We start from the raw sequence: 16,111 nt of genomic DNA, 5'->3' as shown, positions 1-16,111 counted from the left end.
TTTTATTGGGCCAGGTCTATTCGAGTCGGTTCTTTTCGGGTCCGGGTCTATTCGGGTCGGTTCTTTTCGGTTCCGGTTCTTTCGGGTAAAAGAAATTTAGACCCAAAAAATACTTTTAAATTTTTGGCTCGGTTTCGGATCAGGTATTTTCAGGTCGGTTCCGAGTCGGATTTTCGGGTCCAGGTTAAAATGTCCTGGCCTATTTATATGCATAGCAAACGAAAAAGTGAGTACGACACATAAAACAAAACAAAAAACACGATGATGGGCTTGAGAAGAACACCGTTGGTTTTATACATTCTCTTCATCTTTCATCTTTCATCTTCATCACGATTTCACTTCCGTTAGCTCACGCTCTTCCTCACTTGATACGAACAAAGAGAGTCTTCATCTAAATGAGTCAAAACCAGTTGTTGATGTGTTTGAAGGAAAGGCTCGAGAGTTAGCTTTCGTTATCAAAAGAAGAGGCAGTGGAGGAGCTGGTGGAGGCGGCGGTAGCAGCACGAGTGGAGGAGATGGGGGCAGCAGTGGTAGCAGCACGAGTGGAGGAGGTGGTGGCGGCCATAGCAGCGTGGGAGGAGGAGGTGTAAGCGGTCAAAGCTGGTCAAACGGCGGAGGACGTTTTGGTTCGAGTTATGCTGGTCGTAACGGTACTCGTGGATCGCATCGTTCAAGCGGCAGCCAGAATATTCGAAGGGCAGTATGTGCGGCCGGTTGGTTGGGTTTATCAATTTTAGTCAGTTTAATATTGGCTTAGAAAGATTTATGTATTGGTTCACCATTTTAATTTGGGGTGCATATGTGTTGAAGTCCGGTCTGGTTTGGTCCGAGATTGATTGGGGCTAATGGTCAGTTGTTGTGTTTCGGTTGTTTACTATGTGTATGCACGGTTTGTAAAGTGTAAACTAGATACGGTATGCGCGGATATTATTTGGACAAATTACTCTAATTATTTTTGAGTTTAGATTATATAATTTAAGTTATATGTTTATAATATGATGTCTTCCTTATAATTTAATTTTGTTTTGTTTTTTGAAGTATATATAATGTTTGCTTGTTTAGTACATACATCAAACACACGTTTGTTTGTTAAAACCCAAAATTTAAACAAATTTGGCCCATATAATAATACTTGATAAATGTTTGTGATCCATTAATTTGTAACGTAAGTACAGTTTAAGTATTTTGATTTGGCCCATTTATAAAAACAATATAGTTTGATAAAAAATTAAAGGAAGCCTAGAGTTTTTTTTTTCCGGGAAGATCAACTACTTCAACGTGTCCTTCTAAAAAAATCAACAACTTTATTTTTTCTTCTTCTTCGACGGTGGTTCTGTAATCGATCGAAATCACTTGAATCATTCCCTTCAAATCCATAATCAAATCGTTCAAAAATCATTCAAGTCAATCGATCTTGTGTTTTAAGGTTAGACTCTTTTGATTTTTGTTTGTAAACACTTATATTAAGCAATCAGGGTTTGAACTTGGTTAATCAGTTGGAATTTTTTTAAACGTTCATAGATCTCTCACCTAGAGTTCTAGATCTCCCATCACAATGTTCGATTTCAAGATCTGCTTTAGTTCCGGGTCAACCATCACCAAGCTTTAGACTCACAGATAAGTTTTATTTTTAAATTATAAAAATTTATTTTTGCTGTATAAACAGGATTTAGAAATCCAATTATGTTAATGAATAATTGATTATTGATACGTTTTTGTACAGGTAACAAAAGTTTTTTCTTAAAAGGACATAAGAAGAGTAGAAGGCAAACCTGATATAGCTTATAAAAAAGTGAAGTGTACGTTTCAAACGCTTTATACACATTACATTTATATAAATTGCCTTCTTATTTATTCTCCTGATCTTCTTCCTACTCTTTTTTTAATAAATTTATTTGTTCTGGTTTATTTACGTTAACAGATCAAACTCATAGTTTATATATTCGTTAGGTTATTGGTGAGGACTGGAGAAAAGAGAAACTACAAATTACTAATTGGAACAGTCCACAAAACCAATTTCAGAAATAAAGGTTAGTACTATCTACCTCGTATATAAATTGAGGAACCATGAACTAAACCAGTAGAATCTTTATAAGGATAGACTGTTTAGGATGCACGGCTAGACTTTATAGTAATAGATTAGATTGACTGCACTGGGAAATTTTCAGAATAGTGATCGTTGTATACTTGGTGTTAGTTTGGATGATTATTGTTCTGTGTATTGTTGAAATTTATTTGATTTTGGATTGGTTTGACTGGATAACAAACTGTATTTCTTTTGGTACAAAACATGATGATTATATTCATGTTTTGTTTCAATTCAAACCTCTTTAATGAGAAAATAGTGAAGAGCAGAGTACATTGTGTCTGGTAAATGAAAAAAAAACTGAATTTATTTAGTTCAAAGTCAGATATGACTTTAAAAACTTCAACTCAAATGTAGATCAGAAAAAAAAACAAAACACAAAACACCAGTTTCACGTTGCAGTCTAACACAAAAAACAATCTTTCGTTTAGACACTTCCATCACTCTTCTCTGTTTTCAAGATTATTGAAAACCTCTTTGAAAACAACATTTGTAGTTTTACTTTGTGGCTTCCCCTCTTTATCCACGATCAAAACTTTCAAACCTTTCTTCGATGTAACCTTGATATGGCAACATATATCTGTCCGTGAGAAAAAACTGGTCTAGGAAGAAATAATCCAACTTCAGACAGTGGTTGTCCTTGGCTTTTGTTGATGGTTATTGCAAAAGCCACTGCTAAAGGCAATTGTCTTCTACGCATCTTGAAAGGAAGTCTTTTATCTGTTGAGTGATCAACAATCTTGGAATATAAGCGATTTCACCAACCTTAGCACCAGTTAAGATTCTAGCTTCCACCATAAAATCCATAAGCTGAGTGATTTACAATCTTGTTCCATTCATTAAACCCTCATTAGGATTAATATTCCTAAGCAACATAACAGGACAACCAATCTTCAATCTTAGACTATGGTTTGGTAGACCAGAAACTTTAATGCTGTTTAGGAAGTCGGTGCTGAGAGCATCATTGTTGACTGAACCAGTATCAGAAGGATCAATACTATCAGATGAAATAAAAACCATTTCTTCACCTGAAAGAAAGAACCAAATTTCAAAAATAAGTTAGTGTCTACACAGTATAATGACAATACATGTAATAAATAAAACTCTTACCATCAAGTTTAGAAAACATATGATCGTTAATCATATTAACATCCTCATTTGTTGGACATAAGATTGCTCTCTGTTGGAAAAACTTAGGATCTTGAATTCTTCTTAATGAATCTGCATCTCCATAGATGGCATGACTTATAGTTTCTATCGGATACTCTTGGTCCATAATTAAAAACTGTTCTGGAATATCAATTAGTACCTCCCCATCATTAGGCTCTGCTATTCTCCCATCCCCAACAGCCAAAATCCATTCAGAAAATTCTTTCAGATCTTTTGCCTCATCCTCAAAAAGATTGTTCGAAGATAATCTCATATTCTTAGTAAGTTTCAGAACCTTGCAATGTTCCCAGAGATAAGAAGAATTCATGGCAGCCAACACTATCTCAGCCTTGCTACCTCCAGTAATCACATGAAGTACTTGCCGAAAGTCACCTCCAAAAACAATAACCTTCCCACCAAAAGGCTTATTGTCGTGATTCCCCATCAGATCCTTTAAACTTCTGTCTAAAGATTCAAAGCAATGTTTGCTCATCATTGGTGCTTCATCCTAAATAATTAGAGATGCTTCCTTTATCAACTTAGCTTTATCTGATGCATGAGTCAATGAACATGTAGTAAACTCATCTGGATTGATTGGTATGCTAAAACGGGAATGAGCAGTCCTACCACCTTGTAACAACAAAGAAGCAATTCCGCTAGATGCAGTATTAAGAACTATATCTCCCCTACACCTAACAGCAGCTGATAGAATTTGCCAAAGAAAGGTTTTTCCAGTGCCACCGAACCCATAAACAAAGAACATTCCACCTCTATCTTCAACAACAGCACCAATGATCTCATCGTATATCTTTTTTTGTTCATCAGTCATCTTCAGAATATCTCTGTCATGAGTGGCTTGCAACTCATGCAGGTCGTAATTTAATTCATCCAAGATCAAAACATTTTCGATCGGTTTGAATTCAGTAGGCAGTTTAGGCATAGATTCATAGACTGAAAGTGAACTCCCATTCCTTCTCATAAGCTTCTCAATCTCTATAAGAGCATATAGTTTCTTGTCACTATCACTTAGTATAAGCCCTGCCAATAATATGGACAACATTTCCACTTAGTACCATCAATATAAATACCAAATTAAAATTACAAATATATCAACTAATGGTAAAAATATCACTAACGTTTAATTTAAAACAAAATAATCTCATGACTGTCGTACTTTATTAGAAGAGATTGGTAGTGTACCTGGCCTATTGAAATGAATTCCGCGATTATACTCGATATCCTCAGACAACAGTTTCCAAGTTTTATCCCAACAACCTCTGGTTGACACAAACTATCGGATAGAAGCATTAGAACAAAAAGATCACGAACAACAGCTGCAGAGCTATCATAACTGCGCCTCACTAAGTCATCTATATACTCCTGGTCATCATCCAATATTCCTCGAGCATAACATGCCTCTTTATACCCCTCGTAAACTACACCATTGTAGGTTTTAATATCGTCAAAGATGGTAGGACCTTTGACGTAGTTCAATAACACTCTAAAAAAATAAGCACTTTCTTGCTTACGTGGGGCATAATTAATTCTTCCAACACTGAACCCTTGCTTCCTTCTAGTCCACTTCTTCTGACTCTTTGAATATGTGTAGTAGTTGGGAATCTGAATATAAGTAAGAGTCCGAGCGAAAGCATCAACTTCATTAAGCTTAAACCAAGCCAGAAACATTGTGTTCTCGATAAGCTTACGACCAACAACATCTTTCAGTTTGTCATTCCCTCTGAAGATAATGTTTTGTTTTCCTGGTAGATGAAATGAGAGGATCTCAACGGATGTTGATCTATAATGTATGGGATATTTAAAAATCCTCCACGCTCCTTCACAAGTAGAAACATATCTACAAATATATATAAATTTCCTATTAGAATATCAGATTAAAAGCATAATAATCAGTAAAAATATAAAGAAAACTGCATCAAATAATAATATACCTGCAATCAAAGAAAACATTTATTTCATTCTTCTTAATCTCAACGTTTTGTTTCAAAACATTACCACCAGTGTCTGTCGCTGAGTTAGCTGGAGCTGAGGTCGCACAACCTGAGGTTGCTGTAGCTGAGTGGGCTGCAGATGAGCTTGGTGCTGCTGAGTTCGCTGGAGCTGAGGTAGCTAGTGTTTCGCTCCTAACTTCTGGCCCTGGTGGTTCGACAACTACAGTTACACGATCCGCTCCTTTATTAATGTATTTAAATAAATACTTAATAGAACCAACTTGATTGCACCACTCTACATTAATGTGAGCTCGATAACGAAGAGAGAGTTTCCTGTTGTAAGGGATGACCCATCTGTTATCACATTTTAAGCCATTCTTCTCAATATAACAGTCAGACTGGCGTCTTCTATAGAGTGGAAATCCATCTTTTTTCACCCGAGTATTCTCTGCGAATTGCTTAGGAAACATTTTCGAACACTGTCCATTCTCCATACATGGTGAATTCATATTAGCAGCTCCACAGGGACCATGAATCATACAATCCTTAACAACATTGTAAAGATCTGGATCAGATGATTTATCTGGGATCTCAGCTGATATGATTTTATCAATGTCTTCTGTTTTGGGAAACTTGGAGGAAGGGTGCATAAAAAGCAGAATGTGAGCATGTGGCAGGCCTCTCTTTTGAAACTCAACAGTATACATAGCTGCAATAGGAAAAAACTTAACGGGTCAAAAAATATTATAAACTCAAGATCCAATCAATATAAACAGTTCCGAGAATTATAACATATATAAAATAGTAAAAAGATAAAATAATAACGATGTTCGAGCAAAACTTACATGAAGATGTCTTTCCCAGAATATTCTTCTTTGTCAAATCATTCATCAAAGAATCGAGTTTCAACTTAAAGATCCGACAAATAATCTCAGGCCTGTCATCTGATTTCAAGCCTCTTTTCTCAAGAAATCTTGTAAGTTCTGGCCATTTTGGATTGCATGTGAATGTGATGAAAAGGTCTGGAAAACCAAAATGTCTACAAATGGCCATAGCGTCTAAGTACATATTCTTCATGTATCTTGGACTCCCTGTAAAAGTAGCTGGTAGAAGAAATTGCTGACCTTGTTCATTCATATCTGAGTTGCCAGCATTTTCTGATTCTCTGATAGAGTCGTAACTGTCTGAACGCTAGCATGTCTGGTTAAGCTTCAAATACCTCAGTCTATTAGATTCTATTGTAGTATAGGCGTCCACTATGAACTGTTGAAATAACCTTCTTGAATAGAGCAGAACATGAGACTCATTATCTCGCTCTTGAAGCCTGAAAGCAAAAAACTGCCTCATACTGATTGAAGGATTTTTGAGTTTCTTTGACGCTTCTGTAACGCCTTTCTTAATACCAACCCTGAAACCATCCTCACCATAGACAAATATTAGAGGATATTGTAGTGCTAGATAAGAGATATGAATCTCATCGATCCTGGTTAGTTTTCCAGATTTATGCTGAAGCACAATATCCCGCTTATCCATTCCTAAATTAAAATCACAAGGAATCAATGCAGCCACCTCAGCTGCTGTTGGCATATTATATGTCCTACCATCTTTGTCACTTCTACTGACAATTCGCATATGGAAGGTTTTTGCAGGATTCAATTGAAATCTCTCTCTAGCTGATCGAAACTGCACAACATATGGATTAACAGCATTCAACATCTTGATAGTAGGTTGAATAACTTCCTTCTTCAAACCGTCTTGCTTACTACCAGGTGAGAAATTTTTGGATTTGCTTCTAACACAAACAAAAACACGTACACATTTAGCTATTAAATATAAAACTCTTACAAAACGAAAACTTAGCTATGGGCATATAGATATTAGTTACCTCAGAGCATTAAATCTGTTTTCAACTTCATTCTCTGTATCAACAATGTATAGTTGTCCAAACTTGGCATGGTCTCCTTCAGGTGGTGTTAAACTTCCCATCAAATGATAGTTTTCACCATGAAGCTGAATCATCTGTGGTCCTCGTCCCTTTTTCAGAGATTTATCTATCTTCCCACCAAGTGAAGTGAAAGAGAAAACCATATTATATGATCTCGTATTCCTTTGAAAATGTTTGCTAAGCTTATCAGTTCCTGTTAGAAGGTTCATTAGAAGATCAGGGGGCTTCTTTAGGTATGGCAACTGAACCTGTCCTTGCATGCAACACAATGTAAATATAGGTTTTCGTCTATATTTGTTCTTGTTTATGCGTTCCCCATACCACATAATAGCTCCACAATGTACACATTTGTGTTCTGGGTCACCCTCATCAACATAATCTGGTAAATTATAAGAAGGTAGGTTAGGAGAACATTTTCCACGAACAAATATTTAATTGAGTAATTAAACTAACCATCCTCTTTAGGAGATATTGGTTTGACTTTTTTCTTCACTTCAGAGAAGGTTTTTTTAAACATTACCGCCAGTTTCATCACTCGTTCTGATTGGTTGTTTATTTCTGGTTCTAGCAAAATAGATTGTTTGTGATCTGAAGTATCAGAATCAAAACTTTCTTGACTACTACTGTCGAATTCTAGGTCATAATAACCATCCATGTTGCTTAGTAAATCTGCAAAATAGTTATCCATTTAAAACATACACAACAGATCAGACACTAATATAACTTGATAGCAACAGTTTATAGAAGTTACCTTCATTCAGTGGATCAGATTTCGAAAAATTATGTTCAGCTCCAGCATTTTTTTACATTCTTGAATCTCTTGTCGTTTCTCTGGTCTGTGTGTTTGGTATTCTAGGAATTGATTTGTGTTGTCTTAAAGATGGGAGATGATTTGGACATGGTCCAGTAAAAGTAGTTGAGATGCCTGCATAACAAAACGAATTAGATAATAAAAGTTAAAATGTTTAGTTTTTAAACGCAAACTCTTTTGTTCGAGCTTTCATCACTCTGTTAATCGGCTTGGCATACCTTTATGTTGTCTACCAAATGTGGATATTCGTGACGCTCTTGCGGTTTCTGTGGTCTTTGTGTTAGGCATTTTAGGAATTGGTGAATATTTTCTTTGAAATGTGAGCTGACTTGGATATGATCCAGTGTAGATAGCTGAGATGCATACATAGTAAAAGAAATTAGTTAATGACTGTAAAAATGTCTTAAAAATAATTGCAGACTCTAAAGTTACAACTATTACAACTCTGGCAGTAACTATCTATATACCTTTGATTTGATGACTCATGTTCTTGTGATGAGAACAATCGTTGTTTTCTTTTTCAGAATAAACTACACCAAGAGTTACAAATATGTGTGAATTGAATGGTACAAAACACTTTGTATATCAAAATAGGAATAGTATATAATATTCACCACCTCGTTTGTTATTAGGTTTCGACACTGTAACTGAAACTCTTGGGTGACAACTTTCTGCAATGTTCTTATTTGTAACATCATTCAATATTCTTGCAAAAACTGCAGTCAAGGGGACATCTTTGGTTTGGGAAGATTCAGTTATTTGTTTAGATGCAGATTGCGCACGTTTCCGATGAGCATCTGCTCCAAAGGAAACAGGATGCTTTCGTTTCATCCTGTGAATATAAACATTAACGTGTGCAGAAAACTCTTTGTATATATATTCTTTGTATTATATATATAATAAAATAAAGTTAGCTAACGATTAAGAGAAATGTTAGAATCACCTGAACAACGATGGTGAAAGAAATATAATTGTTCAGAGACTGCTGATAAATCTGTTTCTATAATGAAAAGTTAATCTCAGTACATTCTGCTTATCTAAATTTTGAAGACGAATTTAAGGGCGGGACTTATGAAAAATTAAAATGAAAATTGCTTTAGTTAAGATTTTTTGCATAATAGGTAGTATAATATCTAAATAGATCACAACAATTTTTATATTTAGATACAATATAACAGTTTTAACATATATCTCAACCGATTTCTTTAGTATCTGTGTTTTATTCTTTAATTTTGTTTATTACTATCAAATTTGAACATTTCTATTAATAAAATAATAGAAATGACTAACATTCTTCTACGTTATTTGATGTTTTTCAGGACAGTTTATGTGTCTAACTTGAAGCGACATATGGTCATAGAGTTAACAAAAGGTATTCCAACTACAACATATGCCAAGTAAGCGATAACTTAACATTCATTTTGCAGTAGGTTAAACATCTATAATAACAAATAGGATATTTTCCACTACTTGAATATATGTTTAATGAAAGCATAACAATGAAACTTATTAGTTTATTAAAACTCATTTTATTAAAACTCATCCTTATTGATAGGAAAAAACCAACATAATACGTAGAAACTGAAAAAAACCACTATCCTAGAAAAATAAAATAAAAAAGCATTTATTTGATTTGCTAAAATGCAACAAAGTCCGTAACAGCAACACCTTTCACTTCTCCACAGTGTTCTTTTCCACCTTGATTATCTTAGAGCATTGTTTCTTTGAAGTAGAAGAAAGGTCATCAATTTCATTACTGCTTCCTTTTCGTTTTGACAGTGGAGTTGAAGATAAACATGTGTTGTCTTCAGATTCAATGCTGACAAAAGACACCTAATACAAAAAAATAGATTCAAAATATTAAATAGGCAACCATAACAAATATGCTTATTATACAATATAAAAACATCACAAATTTTACAAACCTGTCCTGATGAACGATCAGAGGAAACTATGGTCGATGTATCTCCGGTGTCCTCATCGTCCGCACGAGTTATTATTGTATCAGCAGACCAAGTCTTCCCAACATTAAATATATGGGATCCATAATCAACATTATCTTTGTTCACATAGACTCCAAATTTGAAAGTTTTCCCAATCAGAGCAGTAACTTGGTCAGGCAAGTCTTCAGGATCCTCAACCTAAATAGAAATAAACACAACATTAAAAACGACAAATGCAACCCATAATATAAAAGTGAAATTACAACTTGTATATACCTCTTCTAGAGAACCATTTAAGAGTACTTCAGCACTTACTCCCAAAATAGGTTCAGCAACAGTATCAAGCAACATCACCTTAGTTTCACCAGTGTCATCCTTTAGTAATAGGTGTATTTTGAACCTGTACGAAATTTATAAATTAGTTACAACATATAGATTGTGAAACATTTTAGTTTCAAGTTAAAAAGACATACCTAGGTGCAACATTGGTGACTGACTGATGGCATGTATCACAATACCACAAATGTTTCACAGGCACCACATCCCTATTAGTAATGTCAGTAACCTTCTTATAGTGGCACTTAGCACAACCAAAATAATACCATGCCCAATCTGTGTCTATTGCATCAACTGTTGCTGTAACAATGCATTTCTCAATCTGTACAAGTAACATTAGCTTTATTAACTTTCCACATGTTTTTATTTTAAAAAAGCTAAGATAAATATATAAAACGAACCTCAGTCGCCATTATGATATCCAAAATCGTTCTCTCTGGGTAAATTGACCACTGATCTGGTTGGCGTTTGTTTCCTTTGGGTTTCACAACCTCACGACCATCAGTAATGAGAGCAAGCTCATTATTTGGCATCCTATATAGCAATTAAACTTTTACACAAGAAGGAATCTATGTAGATATATCTAAAAAGTATTATGATATGATCGTATAACGTACAGTCTGATATAATCTTGCACATCAAATCCAGGTGGATTTATCTCCAAGGTTGAAGTATCAAATGCATTTGTTATCTGGACTTGTCCTACAACAAACAAAGTAAATAATTGAAATAAATTAAAATACAAATCTAAATATATGCTAATTAATAGTTTAGTAGATATATTACCCTTGTAAACATTGATTTTGGCAAATCTCAGTAAACAGAGGAAATTTTATTCACTTGACCAACTTTGTATGTATATAAAAGTTGTTCAGCATAACGACCCCAAAGACAACATGCTATTTGGTGGTCCCTGATAATAGAGGAAAAAATATAAATTATTAAAAACACGATTTGGGTACATTTAAAATGTATATTTGTCTAATGTAATGTTCATAACTTACTCTGTATCAGTCAAAGTAAGTTCCAGCTTCTTTGTTTCTTTACCTTGAACTGGCACAACCTGCATATCTCCAATATCTATTGCTTGACCAATAACATCTACAAACATACAAAGAAATTTGGATTATTAATTTAGATAAGCAGAAGAATATAGATATATAAGGAATTATATTATGAGTTACCAATTAGAACATTTGAATCAAGACTTCCATTCATGATTTCTGGGAAAGTGGTCAATGACAAAAATTCATCATCATTTTTCACGGAGGAATTGGTGACATTAGAGTTACTTATGATGGTCAGCTTGTACGCATGACTGGTCGGTCGGTACTTTCCAGCTGCAGGAGTTACGGACACATTCTCAATGAACCTCCATTGTCCCACCTGAAGTTTCTTAACACGAGCCAAGAAGAGTCTCTTGCAGGTACAATGAATCTTAACACCCTACAATAACATTTGATATAATATAGTTTAGCAGACTGCAATACAACCTTTGAGAAACATAAAAGTTATGTCATGGAAACCCTTACTGTCTTATCTGCGAGTATGAACTGCAAAGAGTCTCCACCGGGGTAGTTAGAGCGCTGTGTCCATGAATGTAGAACCTTTACTTCAACCTTCCAAGTTGATTTAAATGGTTTGACATCGTTCAACAAAGTTATTCGGTCTGATGTAACCATTGCCATTAGCTTATCTGTTTTTTTAATAGTGAGTTGTAGAAAGTGTTAGGCAATGGGAAGATGTTTTATAGTGATATGTTTCTAAAGATTAGATTGAAGGAGTATCGTTAGGATATTTTGATTTGCATATTTTATGAAATCGAAAACAAATTCTGGTTACTCTATTTTGTAGGAGTTGTTATATTCGGTTAAGATATGGAACACATAAGAATGTAATTGTTAAGCTGATAAATATGGCGTCCGAAATATATGGACGAATATCTTGGGAAAAGAATATCTAATCTTTAGAGGATAGATTTGAGTACATTTATTCTTTTGGTTAGAATATTCTTTTGTACTTGATTTTGATAATCAAAGATATTTAACGATGGGAGACAGATACAAAATTTAAATGAACGTAAGTCCTGAATCATATAGTTGGCTTCAATAGATAAAAAAATTCATATGTAATGTAATTAGATAACAATGATGAAATTTTACAATTTCTATGATGTAAACTTATATTCAGATAATATTATGCTCATAATAGAATTCTGTATAACTGGGAATGTTTGATATGGTGAATAATGATCAAAGTATGTATTACAATTTGTTGGTATAAAAACTGGAATGGTATGTATTACGATTTGGGTACATTTAAAATGTATATTTGTCTAATGTAATTATTAAAACTGGAATGGTAGGTATTGCAGGTGCAGAGTATGATAACCAAATTTAAATAAATTTTTAATGTTGGTTTTGTCTAAGTTGGGTATGAAAGATAACCGATTAGATGTGTATTTCTATGTTGGTTTAAATTAAGTTGTAAGTTAAACTGATATATTCAAGGAACCAAACACATTTACATGTCCAAACACTTGCTATTCTAAAGGTAGTCCAAATTTAAGTCACAACTTGTAAATGGTAGATATTAAATAGGACTCTGTTTTGATAGATTAGATTATATTCAGTTAGTATATTTGTGAAATTTCGTAAAGCTGAAATTAAACATTCTGAACACTAAGGCTTTGACTATATCATATGTCACATTTAGAGTAAATAATCAAGGAGAAAAATTAATTCATATTATTTACCGGAAATTTTAATTTTCTTCGATTTCCTTTAGTTACTGGTCAAATAAAGTAAAACTAGGTGATTTTTTCATGCTCATGCACGTGTATAAATATTTCTAAACTAAATATACTATAATAATTTATTGCTTTTTACTTTTAATTTTGAATTAATTTATAACTTGTATGCATCATTTATATTAATAATATTATATTATTTTAATTATACATATGATTTTAAATATGTTATATCTAATCGGTTTTGTTGTTTTTACAGTCAATTTATTTATCATATGGGTAAATTGGATTGCATCTCTGAATTCAACTGTAATATTTTTTATTCTATATATTAAAATTTTGATTAATTTCTTATTTGCATTTAGGTGGTTGTTGTCTTAGATATGTAAATATATTTTATGAAGATTGTGTATAACTTAAGATATATTGTGCTTAGAATGAAATAAAAAAATAAACTAAAGTGTCTGATTCCAAATTACATAAATTAATATAACGATAATATTCTGAAGTCTCATGTATATATTTAAATTTTACAAAAGAACTAAATTGTAACAGTTTGTTAATATTTTATTTTTATTTTTAATATGTTTTGAGTTGTCCTGTGATTTATATTTGTAAACACTACAAGAAAACATATTTTTTACTAGGGCAGTATTCGTTGTAAATTCGTCGTAAACGGGGTGTTACGACGAATTAACGTCGAAAGACGTTTCGTTGTTAAACGTCCGTCGTAACGGAGGTTTCGTCGTAAACGACTCGTTACATTTACGACGAAATATATTCCTCGTAAAGCGCAGGGAAAGGATTCGTCGTAAACGCCACGTAAGACTTCGTCGTAAAGCCCACGTAATTGTTTCAATGTAAAGCACACGTAAATACTTTCGTTGTAAATCACTCGTAAATATTTCGATGTAAAATCCTCGATATTTCGATGTTAATCACTCGTAAACATTCGATGTAAACTCCATGTAATGTTTACGAGGAGTTTACATCGTTTCTTATTATATTATTATTAATTAATATATAATAGATTTTAATTTATATTTAATATTAAGAATTTAAAATAATTTAAATTTTAAAACAAAATATGAAATTGGAAAACATATTTTTAAAAAGTCATACAATAATATTTAAATTCATAATACAAACAGAAAAAAATAAACTACATATTGTCGAAGTAGTTGGTGGGGTTGCTCGGCTGTTGACGGGTTGGATCGGACTCTTGGGGATCTCGTGGTGGCATTCCAAGAGCGGCTCGTCTCTCACTCAACATTCTCTGCATAACCGGGTTTCCCACGGCCATCACGTCTAGTAAATCCTCAAGAGAGTCTAAACGAACCTGCTGGCTATCCATTTGAGCCTTCTGGCTATCCATTTGAGCCTTCATCTGAGCAGTCTCTTCATCCCGTCTCGAAGTGTATGACGAAGTTGCCCTTGCAACTTCGTTAACAGAGCCTATACCGACTATCCGTCCCTTCTTTTTAGGAGCCACCTATAAAATCAAAACATATATTAATATAGTTAATTATGTTAAAATATTTAAAATAATGTAAACTAAAATTTTAAGTTACCTCTTCGAAGATTCTGTCGACCTCTTGGGTGGACAATGTGACTGGTAATCCATCGGGAGACTCCTGGGTTAGTTGCGTCTCCCGTTCTTCAATCCGACCAGCCACTGTTCGGAAGAGTTTCTCAGATGCAGGATCCACAAAAACTCCGTCGGATGTGGCGTGAGTCATCTTGAATAGGTCAGACAGAGAAGGTAAGACTCCCGTCTTCTCGAACTACAAAAAAAAATTAAATTAAATATTATAAATTATATTAATTGAATATTTTAAAATATATATTTAAAACAAAACTTACAGCTTCTAGACGGACTCCTGCATGAGGTTTTTGTCCGGTTCTGTGAAGCATGGGCAAATGACCATCTTTATCCTTCGTCCTTCGAGAAGCCGAGCACGAATTGGCCTTTCTGATCGAAGAGGGGTGCTCCCAATAGGCGATGAGGCCATCCCACACATCCGTCGTGAGCTCAGTGGGCTTTCCCTCATACCCGTAGATCTCCCACTTGTCCTTCCAATCAGAGACTGTGTTGCAGAGGCGTATCTTTGCCTTTGCAACAAATTCCGCCTTCACCCTCTCGGTGATTCCCAAAGACCAATGCCACTTTTGTTGAAACATAAAAATTTTGAAAAAATTACAATTAATAATAAATATTAAAAATATATATATATATTTAAAAGTGAAAATTTAATTAAATTTAAAAATCTTACCGCAAAACATTTAAACCACGTGATCTTAACGTGATTTGGTGTCTTGCTCCAGTTCGGGTATGCCCCGTCGTAGTAACCCTTAATCGTCGCCGAAACGCTCCGGCTAACACAGTTGTTAGCCCCAAACCTGAAAAAAACAATTTAACCGTTACAAAATAAAAATTAATTAAATTTTAAAGTAATAAAAATTAATAACTTACCAATAAGTTCCTCGGGGTCTATCGGGGTCTAGAACATCCAAACCCTCCCGTCCAGGCTGGGCAAGCAAATCCTCCACCGTATATCTCGCGAAGGGAGCATATGAAGGCACACGCAAATCCGGATGAACTGCACCTTCTGGGACAGGCTCAGGTGCAGCCGCTGGAGGAGGAGGTGGAGGCATCTGCGGTGGAAGAGGAGGACTCGAAAAAACTCTCTGAGAAGTCTGAGAGTCTGGAACTGCATCGGAAGACGATGGACCGGAAGAAGATGTACCGGAGCCATCGCCAAACAACTGGGCATAAGTAGGTACTGCTGGTTTCCGTCTAGGAGCCATCTAAAAAAAATTTAAATTTAATCAATTATGACGACATAATTAAAAAATTATTCCGTTACCTAACTAATCACCTAAACTATAGGATTCCGTCATCTAACTAATCACCTAAACTAATTATCTAAATAATCACCTAAACTAATTACCTAACTAATTAATAACCTAAACTAACTTAAAAAAAAAAAAAAAAAAAGGAGGGAAGAGAATGTACCTTAGGGAGAGGAGAGGAGTTTAGGAGGAATGGACGAGGCAGCCTCGTCTCGGCGTCCCAATATATAAAAAATGTTTCGTCGTAAACGCGACGTAACATTACGACGAAGTTACCAGGCCCGCGTTTT

The 16,111-nt window shown here is 34.4% G+C and overlaps 2 protein-coding genes and 1 pseudogene across 2 annotated transcripts; 1 reads left to right on the top strand and 2 right to left on the bottom strand.

Annotated features, from left to right (window-relative positions):
- Window positions 1-264: 264 nt before the first annotated feature.
- LOC111210397 lies at window positions 265-12,313 on the top strand (annotated as a pseudogene).
- LOC111206909 lies at window positions 2,906-7,272 on the bottom strand. Its single transcript, XM_048765845.1, has 8 exons — window positions 7,070-7,272; window positions 6,461-6,976; window positions 6,030-6,364; window positions 5,185-5,893; window positions 4,468-4,973; window positions 3,806-4,273; window positions 3,197-3,700; window positions 2,906-3,114 (listed from the first exon to the last, which is right to left on the bottom strand). The coding sequence occupies exons 1-8, from the start codon at window positions 7,270-7,272 to the stop codon at window positions 2,906-2,908; spliced, it is 3,450 nt and encodes a 1,149-aa protein (XP_048621802.1).
- On the bottom strand, window positions 9,612-11,907 carry LOC125591496. The gene is made up of 9 exons (XM_048765844.1): window positions 11,752-11,907; window positions 11,404-11,665; window positions 11,267-11,320; window positions 10,837-10,921; window positions 10,621-10,753; window positions 10,357-10,541; window positions 10,160-10,283; window positions 9,866-10,081; window positions 9,612-9,773 (listed from the first exon to the last, which is right to left on the bottom strand). Exons 1-9 carry the CDS (start codon window positions 11,905-11,907, stop codon window positions 9,612-9,614), a joined length of 1,377 nt encoding a protein of 458 aa, XP_048621801.1.
- Window positions 12,314-16,111: the final 3,798 nt, after the last annotated feature.

Source organism: Brassica napus, chromosome C8 (genome assembly GCF_020379485.1).
Source record: "Brassica napus cultivar Da-Ae chromosome C8, Da-Ae, whole genome shotgun sequence".
In the NCBI taxonomy this organism is placed as follows: Eukaryota; Viridiplantae; Streptophyta; class Magnoliopsida; order Brassicales; family Brassicaceae; genus Brassica; species Brassica napus.
Note: the sequence above shows the minus strand (reverse complement) of the source record. Positions and strands in the feature narration are given on the sequence as shown.